Source organism: Neofelis nebulosa, chromosome 10, assembly GCF_028018385.1.
Source record: "Neofelis nebulosa isolate mNeoNeb1 chromosome 10, mNeoNeb1.pri, whole genome shotgun sequence".
NCBI lineage: Eukaryota > Metazoa > Chordata > Mammalia > Carnivora > Felidae > Neofelis > Neofelis nebulosa.
In genome coordinates, this window is record NC_080791.1 from 61,695,616 (window position 1) to 61,712,424 (window position 16,809).

At 41.0% G+C, this 16,809-nt stretch overlaps 1 protein-coding gene across 1 annotated transcript; it reads right to left on the minus strand.

The window, feature by feature from the left end:
- Positions 1–2,746: 2,746 nt before the first annotated feature.
- HBE1 (hemoglobin subunit epsilon 1) lies at positions 2,747–4,303 on the minus strand. The gene is made up of 3 exons (XM_058687985.1): positions 4,150–4,303; positions 3,804–4,026; positions 2,747–3,003 (listed from the first exon to the last, which is right to left on the minus strand). Exons 1-3 carry the CDS (start codon positions 4,239–4,241, stop codon positions 2,875–2,877), a joined length of 444 nt encoding a protein of 147 aa, XP_058543968.1. The 5' UTR covers positions 4,242–4,303; the 3' UTR covers positions 2,747–2,874.
- Between the last annotated feature and the right edge of the window lie 12,506 nt (positions 4,304–16,809).

Consider the following 16,809-nt stretch of genomic DNA (forward strand, 5'->3'; position numbering starts at 1 on the left):
GCCACACACTACTGTCCCTGTAACCTATGGTACTTTGGTCTCAAGCATCTCAAGCAAGCATTTATAGGACCAGACAGGACTCACTTTCAGCAAGAAAGGGAATAGTTCGTTTTATTTTATTTTTTCTCTCAGGGTCTATTACTCCTGCCTGTAGAGTTCTAGGAAACTGGCTTGTTTGTTTCTCCCTAAAATTGCTCCTTAAACGTATAACACTGGAAAATCCACTTCCATGTTACTTACAGGATACTCTAAATTTTAAAGAACTCAACCTAATACATGAAAGCTGAATTTCTGCTACTAGAGAATTAATCTTTTCAAACATTCATTCTCTTGTGTTCTGAGACCCTCATTTAATATCTATTTGTTGAATAACTGTCATCATTGCTGTAAGTACTGGAGACTTAAGATAAATGAGGAAGAGAAAAAAACTTTCCTCTTAACATTTATAACATGGCATGGAAGATATAGAAAATGGATAATTAAACCAATCTACAAAATAATTTCAGTTAATATCATTTGCTATGAAAAAATTAATATCTGGACTTAATGAGGGAGAGCCATGATTACACCAGGCAGGATTAGTCCCTCTGAGGAGGTAGTATTTGAGCCGGATCCAGAATGAAAAGAAGGAATTTGCCATGGGGAAATATTGGGATAAAAGGTCTGAAAGCTGGAATAGGGAGTACAAACCTCTGAGTTAGGTACAACAAACCCTTGGGATGCTGGAGATAAGAATAATGGGCTGGTGCAGGTGATAGGTAAAGGTAAGAAGAAGCAGGAAATGTTGCAGAGGAAGCATTAAACCTAATAATTTAGAACTTGTCTTCAGTGGTAGAGTGTAAGAAGCCATTACGGGATTTTAATCTTGGCAATGACATAACCTCCTAACCTCTGTACTCATAGCCAGATTAATATTCCAAGAATATCCGGTCCATCACAACATTGTTTTGCTCACATGGCTTTTATTGCCTATTGACAACAATTAGTCCTTTTTTCATCTATTAAAAATCTGAGTCATCCAGACCTATGTGCCTGTGTGTGCACATGCACGTGTGTGTGTTAATTATGAAGTTGTTACCATGTAAATAGTCCTGGACTGGCAACTTGAAGATCCAAATCTAGACTCTTAAGGGATAAAGAATGTATCTTCTGCCCACCACTCCATCATCACCATCCTTGACCCCGGGGACATGCAGAATCAGAGTAAAAGCTGAGGGCAAGAAAGAGAAAATGAGACTGATTAAAAATGCACATTTGTTGTTGACTGAGACACTGACTGACAGACTGGGTAAAAGGCTTAGTACCTCTAACAGCTCCTGTTTACTTTGCTGAAGGGCATAAAGAGAGGCTACTGAGGCTCAGAGACCACTGTTGTTGACAACCTGCAACTAAGTAATCATTGGTCTCTCATCTGGATGGTGGAGACATAAACTCAAATTAGAAGGTAATTCAGAGGACAAATTCTGATCAATGTGCAGAGGCAATGAAATACCTAACTGATATGAGAGTTTGACTCAAGGCCTGGAGGTCTAGACTCCCTAAGTAAAATAACAACGACTTCCTCAAGAGTCATTCAGTTCTTGCCACTCCCACACAGGGGTCCCCAAGGTAGTACACAGCCTCTTGTTAGATCCCCCAGGGCTGGGAGATTTCAGTCATTCCCTACCACCTCCTTCCTTCTCATCCACCCCAGCCAATCAGACACTGTTTCTTCTTCACTCAACCTCTGCTCCTCCTTCATGTTTTGCAGATCTCACTGCTCTTCTTGGGTTTAGGCCATTATGTCTGTTCTTCTGAATTAGCATCTACATCTAATCTGCAATTTGGAATTCATTTTGTGTTCATTAAACTGATAACTTCCCCCCACCCCAACTCCTATTCCTTGAGTGATTATAGTTCTAAGGATATTTATTGTTTACTCTTGACAAAAACATAGTAATAGTTTTTATTTTTATAATCAAAGCCTTGGATTATCTAGTCTCTCCTAATACTCTTACCGTCTCCTCTACTTCCAGAAAGACTTTTCCTGCAAGAAATTAGCTCAAGCCCTAATTTACTGGTTTTAGACTATGAGCCTTTGTTATTATCTCATTTGCTACACGAAACCTTGGTCATTCTTCTCTCCCCCCGAATTCATATAATATCCTAATGCCAACTTTATTTTAGCATATGTTATGTTTGATTATAAAATAATGCACAGTGATTTCCCACTGTGGCTCCCCACTGAGACCATGCAACCCTTTGGGAAAGAACAGACTTTTCTTGGTTAATGGAGATTTTTCTGGAAAACTCCGAGCCATCCCTCAATTCATCCTCTTATGTCCAATTCAGGCTCACATGACATATGATAAGTTAGCTGATTCAAAATGTACATTAAAGCAAATTGAAAAAGTAACCCTAGCCGAGATCTTAGATCCATGCAAAGCTTTTAAAGCTGAACCCTGACACGCACCACAAATCTATCTTGATTTCTTCTGAGGCACTTCTTAGCATCTCTTTTATTCCCCTCTACTGTAAGTTTCTGCCACACTGTCCTGTAAATCCCTGTTCGCTTAATTAACCCTTTCCCCAACCCAGAAAATTTCTTCCCCATCCTAGCATACACCCAGACCTTCTAGAATTCTCCCATAATACCCATCTTCCTTTGATGAGTCCCTACACACTTCCCAAACGAGCTCTCATTTCTCCCTATGTCTCACCTCACCCCTCAGCCAATGAGTGAAAGATGCAAAAAACACAGTATTCATTTATGATGACTGAATAGAATGAACTTTATTAAACAGAAGCTGTGCTCTCAAGGCCAAACGCAAGTCCCCATATGCAGAAGGAGGGCCCTGGGGACACAAAAGAGCACTGTTGAACTGGAAGGAAGATTCAGTGGTACTTGTGCGCCAGAGCAGTGGCAACACCAGCCACCAGCTTCTGCCACATGGCCTGCATATCAGGGGTGAATTCCTTGCCAAAATGAGAAGCCAGAATGATCACCAGTACGTTGCCCAGGAGCTTTTAGGTGAAAGACAAAATGAAAAAGAGGCACATTGAGTACAATTTTTCGAAAAGAATTGCAGAAAAAGTGGTTCAATACCTACAGTCCCTGCCAACTCCATACCTTAAACTACTTCAAGGGTTGTGTCTGCACGAAATCAGATAAGCTAGTCCCTAAATTCAATTTAATGTGTATGAGCTCTCCATTCAACACCCTCCCCACCTCTATCTCCATCCTCTTGCATCTCACCATTTTTATTTGCATCTCTCCCTCCCTCTATCTACAAGTCGTCTAATTCCTGTAACAACAGGATTTTAGGGTGGCATGGGTTCTCACAGTGAGTTTATTTAAAGTCTCCAATCAGGACAGGGACAAGTCTCCACTTGGTAACAATACTGACAGGTAATACGATATATTTTAGAGAAGTTGTTGTATTTTCCTTGTGACAATTTGTCCAAAACTCCCCCCACCCCAAATCTCTCCCTACGCTTCAGTCATCAGAAACCACGTAAAATAAGACATTCTTCCTTCCTTGAGACAGTCCTTTATCAAATGCCAAATTCCATTCCTCCTTGAACAAGTCTTCTTTTCTCTGATGTCGTTTCAGTTCTGACAAAAGTTCTTGAGAAGTTTTAAGCAAACCCTGGATGCTAGTAGGCCTTTACTGTCACTAGTCCTGAATCAAGGTAGTCCTGGTCATGCCCTTTGGCGGTCTGTCCTACTAACACCAAGTTTGACCCATTATTTCTGAAATTCTTGTTAGTCTATCTCAAAGTAAAAAGTATAAAAAGAGCACATGAACATTTCCTGAACTCACCCTGAAGTTCTCGGGATCCACATGCAGCTTGTCACAGTGCAGCTCACTAAGCTTAGCGAAGGCACCCTTGAGGTTGTCCATGTTCTTAATAGCATCACCAAAGGAGGTCAGCACCTTCTTGCCATGTGCCTTGACCTTGGGGTTACCCATTATGGCAGAAGTAGAGGACAGGTTGCCGAAGTTGTCAAAGAATCTCTGGGTCCAGGGGTAAACAACCAGGAGCCTATGTGATGGGACCATAGCAGGTGGAAAATCAGAGACTTTCAAAGCTCTTCAGGAACTTCCCAGACAAGTGGCCAGGCTCATATTCACCATCCTTTCCCATGCATTGAAACCCAGTGCCTACCTGCCCAGGGCCTCGCCTCCAGCCTCTTCCACATTCACTTTGCCCCACAGGCTAGTGATGGCAGCCTTCTCCTCAGCTGTAAAATGCACCATGATGTCAGATCTGGGAACTTACAAGCGATCAGAGAGAGAAGCGGGTATGTGCTGCTGTTGGAAAGGGTCACCTTTTATTCTTTACTGCTGACCTTCTGACCCCTTGTTCCTCCTAGTTCTTTGAAATCATTGGTCAAGGCTGAGCTGTGTCCCTCAGGGGTGGAGTCAGATCAGGAAAGGGTCAGCAGTGAAGAATGCACACTGAACTTGTGATAATGTGTGTTGGTTCCTGAGGCATTGGTTCCTCCTCTGTCCTCAACACAATTTTCCATTTCCTTTTCACCCTCTTCTCTCTCCATGTGATCCTCCAAAATGACATCCCCCTCTCCCTTTCTTCTTCTTCAAGAAAGACATGTAGAGAGGAGCTAAGCCCAAGATAAGGAAATGATTCTAGCCAGACAGTTTTAATATTTGGGTTAAAGATGGTGACAGGGACAAGAACAGAGTGAAGAAAAAAATACAACTGTTGACACAGAATCTCAGCCAGTTTTAACTCAGTTGAGGAGTGGATTATAACAAAGCCTCTGGTTCTTAGTTTTCTAAAGCTGACAAAACATATACATGGTTACTTCATGAAGCTGAATGGAGTAACAAGGGATCCACAATATGACTAAGACTTCAATCCCAAAGTACAATACCCAAGGGTAATTTCATAGAAAGAATAGACAGAATGAACTTATATCCTGTGCTTCCCGGGAACCCTCTCTCTGTCCTTTTCTCTGTGACTTCAGGGGAAACTGGCTATTTTGAGATTTCCCTGAACTCTCGTTTTCATTTTCTGCCCTACTTACACTTCTTTAATTGGTGAGACAGATAAGGAGTCTGCAATGATTTAAAACCAGGGCTTGTGATCAAACTGACGAATGAATAGATTAATCAGGCTAGGATTTGGAGTAGGTTTAATGTTTGCTGCGGCCAGAGGTGCCAGAGGGTTCAGATGCCTCTAGTGTCCTTTTGTTTGTCTGTTTGTTTGTTTGCTGATGCCACTCTTATCTTTGGGCTTCCCTAAACTCTCATCATGAAACATAGTGTGCACCTTGCAACTTCTTCGGCTGCAATCCACGGTTGTTATTCTGGAGTCCTGTTGATAGGGTGGTAAAGAATGTTGGAGAAGAAGCATTCTCTAATTGCACAATCCAATTTCAATCTTTAATGGACCAGTGTGCCTGGGCTGTGATTTTTACAGCTTTCCCCTCTGAAAAAAGTCAGGAAAACCTCCCTGGGCTAGACTATATGGCTTAGAATGACAAGATTCTAGGTCAAGAGAGATGATATTTTATCACTAAAGGAGAAGACCAGTGAATGGACAAGAAAGACCTACTCAGTGAAGAATAGCCCTGGGTGAATAAGAAATTCATTATCAATAGAGATAGGGCTCTAGGTTCCCAAGGCAAATTTTTTACAGATCTAGTGTGAGGACAATGATCCTTTCCTTAGACCTTGGGTATGAGGATTATACATTGCCATAGCCCAGGGAATAAGAACTAGGCCTCTTAATACCAAGAGTTTGGGAAACATGCCTTTCTCTGAAGCAGACAGTATGAGTATGTTCACCCTCCTCCTGATTCAGTGTAGACACCAGTCTTTTCTTAAATTCAGAGTATGGGATTGATCTTCACCCTCCTGCCTCATGCTCACTGCAGGACCCATACCTCATCCTCTATGAGGGCCTTTGGGAAGAGATCTGGCTTGCCTCCAGGGATCTGGCCTACTTGTTCTCTCTTACTACTAACAGCTGTGGGGAAAGGTTTCAGGAAAGATGACAGGATTGAAAGAGGGGATATCTGTAGTTTAGTGCAAGGCTTATAAATTCTGATTCTGGAGTCAGGTAGGCTGAATGTAGTCTCATTACTGCTTGGGTGTTGGTTGATTCAAACTACATTATCTCAGCTGCTCATTTTGAAGCACTTTACTCATTTCTCCTATGAAACATCATGATTATTATCTCCCTTTCCTGGGAAAAAAAAGTATAGAGATAAGTGATATTATTATCCAGATAGATCAGAAAGATTAAATCATCAAAAAGCAAACAATAAGAATATTTATTTATTACATATAAAATTAAAGTCAATAAAGTAAAAAAAAAAACAACATGTTATGTCTTAAGGTATTTAAGTTTAAAGGACTTTTAAAAAGAAATTCCAAAATTTGACCAACATTAATTCTTGCCTCTTATGTGTTCTGTAGCACTTGTGTTTTTGGAAGCTCTGTGCAGGATTTTAAGAAATTTAAGATGCCTCTTTTCAGGAAGGAAAAGTAAAATATTTTCTTAAATCTTGTAATTAATTTATCACATGTATAAATCCTGTGAGTCAAATATTATATGTGTAGGTGCTATTAATGGGAATTGTATAAATTACGCTGTTGGTAGGTAAACTAGGTCTTTGGCCCCACTGCATGTTTTTTCATAGTATTATCTGAGAAAAATTACTTCAAAAGTTATTCTTCACCACAAATATTTTTTTTATTTTTTATTTTTAAGTGGAGAATCATAGTCAGGGTTTATAAACCACTGAAGGCACAAAAAGCTATGTACAATTCTTTTTTTTAATGTTTATTTATTTATTTTGAAAAAGAGAGAGAGATAGAGTGTGAGCAGGGGACGGGCAGAGACAGAAGGAGAGAGAATCCCAAGCAGGCTCTGCGCTGTTAGCATAAAGCCAGAAGTGGGGCTTGAGCCCATGAACCGTGAGCTCATGATCTGAACTGAAACCAAGAGGTAGATGCTTAGCCAACTGAGCCACCCAGGCCCCCTGTGTAGGACTCTTTATTAGAGAAGTTATCAGTTAGTCTGCTTCCATTAGGCATCTGAATTTATATTCTCATAACATAAGTAGACGGTTTCCATCAAAGGCTCTAGGAGGTGTTGCATCAGCCTAGAATACACTGGTTACCATGAGTAGCAGCAGATTCTTGTGGCTGCCATGAAGGATGCCAGTGAACAGTTTTTGGTCACTGAAAGAATGAGAGAAAAGACCACACTGACATCAGGCAACACTGCTGGTTTCTAAGTCCCTTGCCTCCTTGGCACCTCTCTCACAAAGCCTGTGGGTGAGTCAACCAGAGCTGGGTTGCATTTTCAGAGTGATTTCTCCCCATTTGCAGCTTACAACATGGACTGATGAGGGAGCATAAGGCCGCAACGAATCCCCCTCCCACCCCCACCAGGTGGGATATGTGTGGTATTCCTCAGGTACTTCTGGCTGCCCAAGAACAAAGGAAAGGGGAAAAACAAATGGTTTGCAGATAGAGATCATAGTCCTGGAGGACCTAAGTCTCCATCATCTCTCCATAGCAATGTGGAAAACAAAGGCAGGACATGGCAGATAGAACTAAATTTCCTTATAACCTGCAGCCCATTGACAAATACTTGAGACAGGCTGAGTAAAATGTCTCCCCAGGAACTCCTTACTGTCTTAATGTTAATGCTTTGCTAGAGAGAAAAACAACCCTAGCTTGACAATAGCCAGGCCTCCAGTATCCTGAGTCTTCTTTAGCATATGAAAATCTCACTGGAAACTTCCCCTGAACTTTACTTCCCCTGACCCCATAGTATATAACCAGTCTCTCCTCTTGGTCCCAGGACACCTCTTCCTGCCATGGGTCCTGTCCCTGTGCTTCAATAAAATCATCTTTTTGCACCAAAGTTGTCTTCAAGAATTCTTTCTTAGTCATTGGCTCCGGACCCCATGAACCCCACTATTACCCCCAAAACCTCATCATGGACATCGGTGGCTTGACTGGCCTCTGGGATCACTGTGCCTCGGGCACAGCCAGAGATATGTGTGCATGTTAAATAAGCAAGAGGAAGAGGAAATGGAAACCAGAACCAGCCAGTTATTGCACACTTTTCTATATGATGGACCTTGAAGGTTAAAGCTGGAATCTGACAGTTTAGATAAGTCATAAATTTCCCATTTCCCCTGAAATGTAGCTTTATTTTCCTGCTTTCCTTGATGCTTTTGAGTAAAGTTCCTTCATTTATTTTCGTGATTTATTTTCAAAAGCAGGAAATCCCTGTTCTTTTTCTTGTTTATCGCAAATAATATTGCCTAATGGATTCTATGAACTAAGAAAAACAAAGAAAAAAATACTCCGAAGGAATGACACTCTGATTAGAACCAGTGTTTTCTAATCTTTTTTCCCTTCAGTTTATTGCACCACATGGGTTATTGGTTCATAGTCCAAGGCTCTGACCCAAGACCTAAGTCAAGTAGTGGTTTATAAACTTTCTCAAGTATAGTACCTCTGAAGCATGCATAGACCCAGTATTTAGGTTCTACCTAGGGTTGATTCAAATGTGGCTCTTCTAGGTATAAGGCTTAGTATCTTATATACAGAAGTAATGGAAAAGATCCAGTACTATGGTAAAATTCCATGTCTGCTGCTAGAAGATTGGGAAGTTCCTGACTTGGTGACTTTTGAATTCTAAAAAACAGTTAAGGATTGTTTAAGTTAGACATGCTATCTTCAGTACTTTGGATATTCAGTATTAAAGCTGCAGCATAGCATGTTTCCTGAACAAAAAATTTACATCTCTCTGGAAGAGGATAAATTTAGGGTTTGATAAGTAAGCAGGGCTTAAATGGAAACAGTAATGGTTATGGTTAGACCCCATCTATTAACAAGATCATCTACCATGCAGAATTAGGAGAAACTTGGGCACTTTCCTTTCTTTTGTAGACCTAGAGGGACAGTTAGTGATTGCTCGTCCCCTGAACCCCTTGTAGCCCTCGCTAACTCTCGCTTCAGAAGAGTTCTTTCTGAAACCGAATTCCTACAGCCTGTATCTTACTGAGTTTGAGGCACCTGTGAGGGAAAAGAATGTATTTTTAGATTCCTAGACCAACAGGCTAATGTAGCTCTTCTCTTTACTCCAGCCTCATTCAGGCCCTAATGTCACCAATCTTTTCCTGTCTTTGTTTGATTGATTGATTTTGTTTTTATTTTGTTTCTCTTCCTCTCCTCTTTCTTCTCCTTCCTTCTCCTTCTCCTTCTTCTTATTCCTTAGGTTTGTTAATGTATTTGTCTTCTGGGATTGGAGGAGGGCTTTTATTTCATTTTGTTTTATTTTTAATCAACAGAGACAGATCCAGTGTTTTTCTCCTTCTAGGGACTTGGGCTGGTGATAGCTGGGTGGGGTCAGAAACTGTGGGCATAGATAAGAGCTCAGGACCACACAGAGCTGTGGCAAAGGAGGGAAGTAACTAAAGACAGTGAGAGCCAGAGTGCTTCTTTTCCTGCCTTCAAAGACCCCATCCTTGGTTCCTACACAAGTTGATAAATGCAAAAAAATGTGGGCTAGGGTTTGAAGGTCCTGCATGGTTAACTGCTCAGGAATGCCTGATAAACATGTTCTGTGTAATGTGTGTGTGTGTGTGTGTGTGTGTGTGTGTGTGTGTGTGTGTAGTTACAGATATGTGAGTATTGTCAGAATACAAAGGCTGCAGGGACTAAGTAATGCACAAGACCTAGGTAACCAGGGGAATAAACTGCATTCTCTAAATTTAACTGAGATTAACAAATAAATTTAATGACAAAAAGGGAGACTCAAAGCCACCTTAAAAAGACAGAATGACTCCCAGACCAGAAGCTCTTACCTATAATCTTATGAGATATTCTGATGTATAAAGAAAAAAGATGCTAATCATTACAGAATTGACCACTAAGGAAAGTATAGAAAACAGGAAGACCTTTTTTGTTGGCTTAGATTCTAGAGATGTTCTGAACATGTCTAGAATGTTCATAACATTTATGTCCAGGCCATGGATATCCTTGCTATGCCGATGGGTGAAGAAGGCATTCTGACCCCACTGGCAACAGGATTACTTGGCATGACTGCCCCCAACTACCTGCCTTGGCATCATTTATTTCTTTTCCTTTCGCCTGATTGATATAAGGAAAGGATTTATCGTTCACAGAGACATGAGTGTTCCAGTTACCAATCTCAACATAGATTAGTAAGTACCCTGGTTTCTATTTCGGCCTGCGTGCCTTTTATTTTGGCCAGAATCAGCCTTCAAGAGCCTATGTCAACCTACATATTCTGCAACTCAAGAATGTGACCGAGGTCTTGCCTGCTGGGGTCTGACTAGCTCTCGCTGGCCTTCCTACTGCCAGCATTACTCTGCCGATTGCTTTGTACGTGTGCAGCAGTGGGTGTATGTGCATATTCTTTGCACTTTTAGTTGTGTGTGTGTTTGGCTATTCATTCATTCAACACTGCAGAAGTGCTAAGGGTACAGAAGTGAGAAAAGCAAAGTCCCTGTTTTCATGAAATGGAAAGCAGGGAGGAGTTAGATGAAAGTAACTAAACAAGTAAAATACAGGGAATATGCCAGTGATGGTAAGTGCATGGAGGAAGAGAACCCCAAAATGAAGGGCAGACTGTGATGGGGACAAGTGTGGAATGATATTGCTACTTTAAATAGTGTGGTAGGAATTTTCTCATATGAGGGGACACTTGAGAGGATACCAATAGATGATGAGGAAGCAATTCATACAGAACCGTCATTAAATGTTTAAGGCACAAGGAATTGCCCATATGAAGATTTCTTTCTTTTTTATTTTTATGTTTATTTATTTTGAGGAGAGACAAAGCATGAGCGGGGAAGGGGCAGAGAGAGGGAGACACAGAATCTGAAGCAGGCTCCAGGCTCTAAGCTGTCTGCACAGAGCCCGATGCAGGGCTTAAACCCACACACTGTGAGATCATGACATGAGCTGAAGTCGGATGCTTAACCAACTGAGCTAACCAGGTGCCCCAGGCCATATGAAGATTTCTTAAGTTAGTAGATGCTTAGAATTTTCAGGGAATGACAATAAGGTCAATGCAGGAACAGATTAAGTGAGGGAGAGAGTAGAAGGTGTGGTCATAGGCTGATCTATAAAATTTGGAACAATATCTCTATCATAGAGTTGTAAGAAAAAACATATATATATATATATACATATATATATATATATGTATATATATATATATATGGGACTCTCCTGGGTGGCTCAGTGGGTTGAGCACCCAACTCTTGGTTTCAGCTCAGGTCATGATCTCACGGTTCGTGAGTGTGTATATGTGTATACTTGGTCCTCCTTATTGACAAGGTATGTGTTCCAAGTTGCATAGTGGATGCCTGAAACTGCAGAGAGTACTGACCCCTATATCTACTATGTTTTTTCCTATACATACATACTTATGATAAAGTTTATAAATTAGGCACATTGAGAGATATTGCAGGATGGTGTTTGAGGAAGAGAATTCTGGGGGATGTTAGTAGGGACAAACAGTGTGGGCAGAAATAATGGTCAGGAGACAATGGCTGCAGTTCCATAGCCTGTGAACCGGCTCAGAGGCCTGGGGCTGGAGAGGTGGCCTAGAGAAGGAGGACCCCATTTCAGAGGCACAACGGAAGTGTTACATTGAAAGTGTAGGTAAATTGCTCACCCGATGGGCCAGGTCCAAACACCCAAAAAACATTTCCTAAAACAGGGAAGAATCAAGAACGATTACACATGTTTGCCCACCACTTCCTCTTTGGGGTCTTCCCTTTTCCAGGCCCCTAAAAAGTGAGTGACCTCTTCTTCTTCCAGTTACTATGGTTCCATGTTTGTGTCCTAAATAAATTTCACCTCTGCAACATGCTGTAAATCGCAGTCCTCTGACAATTCTGGAGATCTTTAATAAGATCTCCTAGGGGATTGTATAGAACTTTGATCAGAGCCTTTAAGTAAAAATCCAGCTGTTCTGGGCTGCACTGAGACAGACAACATGGTCAAGATGAAAGAAGGGTCAAAAGTGAACAGAATTTGACCCAGTGGTTCGGCTGCAAGCACTGATCTCTGCCAAAAGAGGCAGGCAAGTAAAAACGTACGGACACTGGTTAAAGGGGCAGGCAGAGTTCTAGGAAAGTTCCTGCATCTCTTTCCTTTGCTAAGAAAATGAATGAGGACTGTATTACCTCAGACTGCAATGCAGCTTCTGCCATAACTGGCCAAAGTTTACCTTTTATTTATTTATATATTTTTTAATGTTTATTTATTTGTTTTGAGATGGGAGAGACAGGGAGAGGGAGAGAGAGAATCCCAAGGAGGCTCTGCACTGTCAGCACAGAGTCCGATGCAGGGCTCAGTCTCACGATTCTGAGAACAGGACCTGAGCCAAAATCAGGATTTTGAGGCTTAACCAACTGAGCCCCCCAGGTGCCCCAAAAGCTTACTTTTAGACAGCAGCCTTCAGAGTCTCTCTCTAATAATATGCCTTCTGCACAGCTCATTCGTTTAACAAATATTTGTTGATCACCTACTCTGAACCACTGTTAAAGGGTGTGGGGATACACAGATAAACATAGAGAACAGAAACAAATACAAAAATGCTGCCAATCCTTTTTTACCAAAAGGAACCAAAAGGGAAGGAAGGGGGGAAATGTCACCAGTTCCTTGGGAAATATGGAATTCATTTATTCTTAGACGGATAAATTTTAGGATCTGGGTTATGTACAGGTTGAGTAATTTCTTTATAAATTTTAGAGTCTAAAGTCCACACAGGTTGAGTGATTTCTGTGAGAAAGACCAGCTTTGCCTGACTCAGAATCATCAGTCTTGAGGAACTCCTCATCTCTGAATCTTGAATTTCCATGAGCTCTGAACTTTCTGCCCACGACTGAATTCTAGCTGGCATCCCAAGCTCCTGTATTCTCATCCGATTTTCCACCAGACTATAGCAGACCACGCTGGGCCTTGATGAAACAGGCACTCACTCCTTCTCCTGGTACTGGCTCAGAACGCCGTCATTTCAAACAACTACTATAGCAATGACCTGCTAACCTCAGCTTCTTGTTGTCCCAGTTCTTCACTCATGTATTTATCCCTTTGGTCAATAAATATTGAAAGAATGATTTGCTTCCATGTCAATTTCTCCATCACAACACTTGTTATTTTGCAGGAAAAATCAACTGTTTATCTGAATGACTAGATACCACCAGAACATATGAATTCCTTGAGCCCAGTGACATTTCCCCATCTACATTTATTCACATTAATAAACTAGAGTCTAACACAGAGCTTATTATAGAGCAGTACTCTGGATATGTTTGCTGAATGAATAAATGACTGACTCTTGTCCAACTCTCTTGTCTAAAACCCGAATTATTTCATTTCCACAGATGTGATCTTATTCTTTGGCTTCGAATCTCTAATCCTTGTGTCCTCACTCTTCACCTGTAGGGTAATACTGAAGTACCTTGGCATGGAATGAAAATGTCTTCCCAGGTTGGCTTCTCATCCATCTGTAGCCTCTTTCGTCCTGATTCTACTCCCATGGTTCACTTGATTCCCGTAAGGGGATACACAGAATTTCTGGCCTTGTGCTATTTCTCTCTCCATCTCTATCTCCTACTGTATTGCCTGCCACAGACCCATGATGAGAGCAAAAATGTTAGCAATAATAATAACAGTGGTCATTTCTTCAGTATGTGATCTCTTTCAGGCACTTCTTAGGAGATTATATGTGACATCCCATAGCCATCAAAACAAACAGATGATTAATTACTACTCATATGTTATATATGATAAAGATGGTAAGTGAATCTTTAATTTTCCCAAGAAGAACACAAACCGAAAATGTCTGACTCCTAAACTCTTTGCTCTCAACTCCTGAGCCTCCTTACTCATACTATGAGGAATGAGTGATTCTCTGATTCTTCAATTAACTTTCAAGTTTCATCCAATACCACTCTTTAAAGCATGTCTTTCAACTCAAATTATACTAGTCTCTCCATGCCCCAATTTTTTTCTCTGTCACTTTTTTAGATAATTTTTATTTAAATGGTTCGTATTTCAGCCTTTCTCTTGGTTATTACACACATAACTCACTCCCTGTATTCCACGGTCTTTGTAAACATTCTTTAGTTAGATCTCCTTTCTTTTTTTTAAAGTTTATTTATTTATTTTGAGAGACAGCACAATAAGGGGAAGGGCAAAGAGAGAGGAGAGAGAGGATCCCAAGCAGTCTACACTCTATAATAGTGTGGAACCTGACATGAGGCTTGAACCCATGAACTGTGAGATGGTGACCTGACCCAAAATCAAGAGCTGGACACTTAACTGACTGAGCCACCCAGGTACCCCAGGTATATTTCCTTTCTTAATGTCTGCACTTACATTAGACAGGTTTCATGTAGCTTGTCTATTCCTGTACTTAAGAAAGAAGTCTTAACATCACTAAATCTTCTCTCTGTGCTCCTATCAGAGCCAACTAGACTGACAAAGGGTCACTCATTCACCAACACTGAACAGAAGCTATGCCAAGTATGTACCAGGACCAGTAATGGACCCTGGCCATCCAAAACCAACATAGCTCAAGACCTCAAGAAGATCAATGTCATAAATGAACCAAATGTTCATCTGAAAATTCTTCATGAGTCAGTTGAACTAATCTGTCTCTCATTTAAAATTTTTTCCCAATTGTGTAATTCCTCAAGTCATTTCACATTTCTGAAACATCATTTTGCCTCCACTTACTTCTACAGAAACCCACTTCAACATCGTTCTCCTGGATACCTTGTCTGGTCCTTTAACCTCCTGCTTTTTCTCTCCACAGGCACTGTCTCAGGGTTTTTATCCCTCTGTAACCCTTGACAGTTACTGGCACATGGGAGCTCTTTTGGCTTTTTTCAAGGAATATTTCTTCCCTATTGGGCTTGGAGTTGTCTGTATTTTCCCAATAAGTGTAGTAGCACAAAGACTGGCCTGAGAGGTGTCCATAAATTGAGGGCTCCTAAGGGGTATTCCCAGTTGGATCAGACCCAGCACATAACCATGTGCCCTTTAAGAGTACAGGCTCTTTGCCACTGGATGTCTGGAGGTGTCCTAAGATGGTGAGTAATGATTTCCTTTTCCTCTGTTTCATTCCTTCCTCTTTCATACCCACATGGCAACCCATGTCTACAGGACTTTGCAAAGTAGGTGTTCAGTAGGAGGGACCCTAGAAAAGTGAGAGCTGGAAAAATCCTCACCAGCCAGCCCTGCCACATCTTAATTACAGGAGGAAACTAAGATGCTGCCCTGTATCATATGACTGTGAGAAAGAATTGACAAGCCCACTAACAAAGGTGCGATACTTCAGATTACTCTGATAGCATTAGATTAATGACTATACATCTGATTGTCAAATGATTATATATTTGATGAACTAAAAATCCATATGCATGTACTAATAAGGATTTTTTTATACCTCTAGGTATGAGGGACAATCTGCAAGATTAATATCCGATGAGCAATGACTGCTCATTCTATGGCATCTATTAAGACAACCAGAAATGATCTTTTAAATCAGAAGGGAATATATTCTGGAACATGTCACATCCTTCCTCATCCATCCCTTTCCCTTCATGATGCTGGTTAGGGTGGAGTTACAGTCACACAGTCAACTTCTCCTTTTCTTGCCATCTGTCCTGTAAGTCTCCTGCTGGGGACCCAGATAGCAGTCATCACTCAAGGCTGAAAACATCTGTCTACACACCCTAAGCCTCAGTGTGACTCAGCATGACTCAGCATGGTTGTCCTGGGGTCAGATCCTGTTCTAGAAGACTGTGCAGGCCAAGAAGATAGGGACCAGAGCATTGACTCAGACTGGGGCCCTAGCAGAAATGTCTATGCTTGCACTATAGGAAGGCAGCAGTGGAGGCTTAGACAAAAAATGGAGTATGAATTAAAGGAGAATTGAAGCTTATTCAACCAGAGACAAGGAGGCTGAAGGGGATAGAGAAGGCTAGGCTTAGAGAAAGTACGGCCATCCAGTAAATGATTTGGGAGTGCCTATTATGTGCTAGACACTAATTTCAGTCCTTGAATCATAAATAACACATGCATCTTGCTTCTAGGAGTCCTAGACAAAAATAATAGCTAAATGCAATACAGTATTTTCTATACTTAATAGAGTTATATATGTGGGCATTATGACTCTCTAGGTGTGGTTCTTTTTGGGAAGTAAGCAATAGACTGAAAGATTTTATAGAATTAAGGAAATGTAAGATGGGTCTTGAGAGATGAACATGGGTTTTTCGTGATGGTGAATACCTGTTCCCCATCTCCCTTCTGGCAGGGTGCATGGAATTGGCTAAAAGGTAGTGAGACAGAGTAATTTAGCCTGAGAGAGGAGCCCCCCTGGTTCATCGTCTGGGAACGAGACTGCATCACTCATTACAATAGTTCTCCCTTCCAACTCTGTTCTACATCACAGGTTTCATAAGCTTACTGGAGTCAGGAAATCACATAAAGGAATAGGGTGTCAGGTGGGGTGTGCATCCCTAATAAAATAAGGCAGTCAGTGTTTTAGCCAAATGTTGCCATGCAGGATTGAGAAGAACTCAGTGACACCAATACCACCCACTTCTTAGGTAACTTTGGTCAATGTGCTTAATGTCTCCATGTCTCTGAACTATACATTGATAATATGACTTTGCTCATAAGGCTGTTATGAGGAGTAATTTAGTTTATGGTGTAGAGATAGGAACATAGTATATGCTCACTTAGTATTATCTGTTATTATAATGTTATAAGTATGTACATAAAA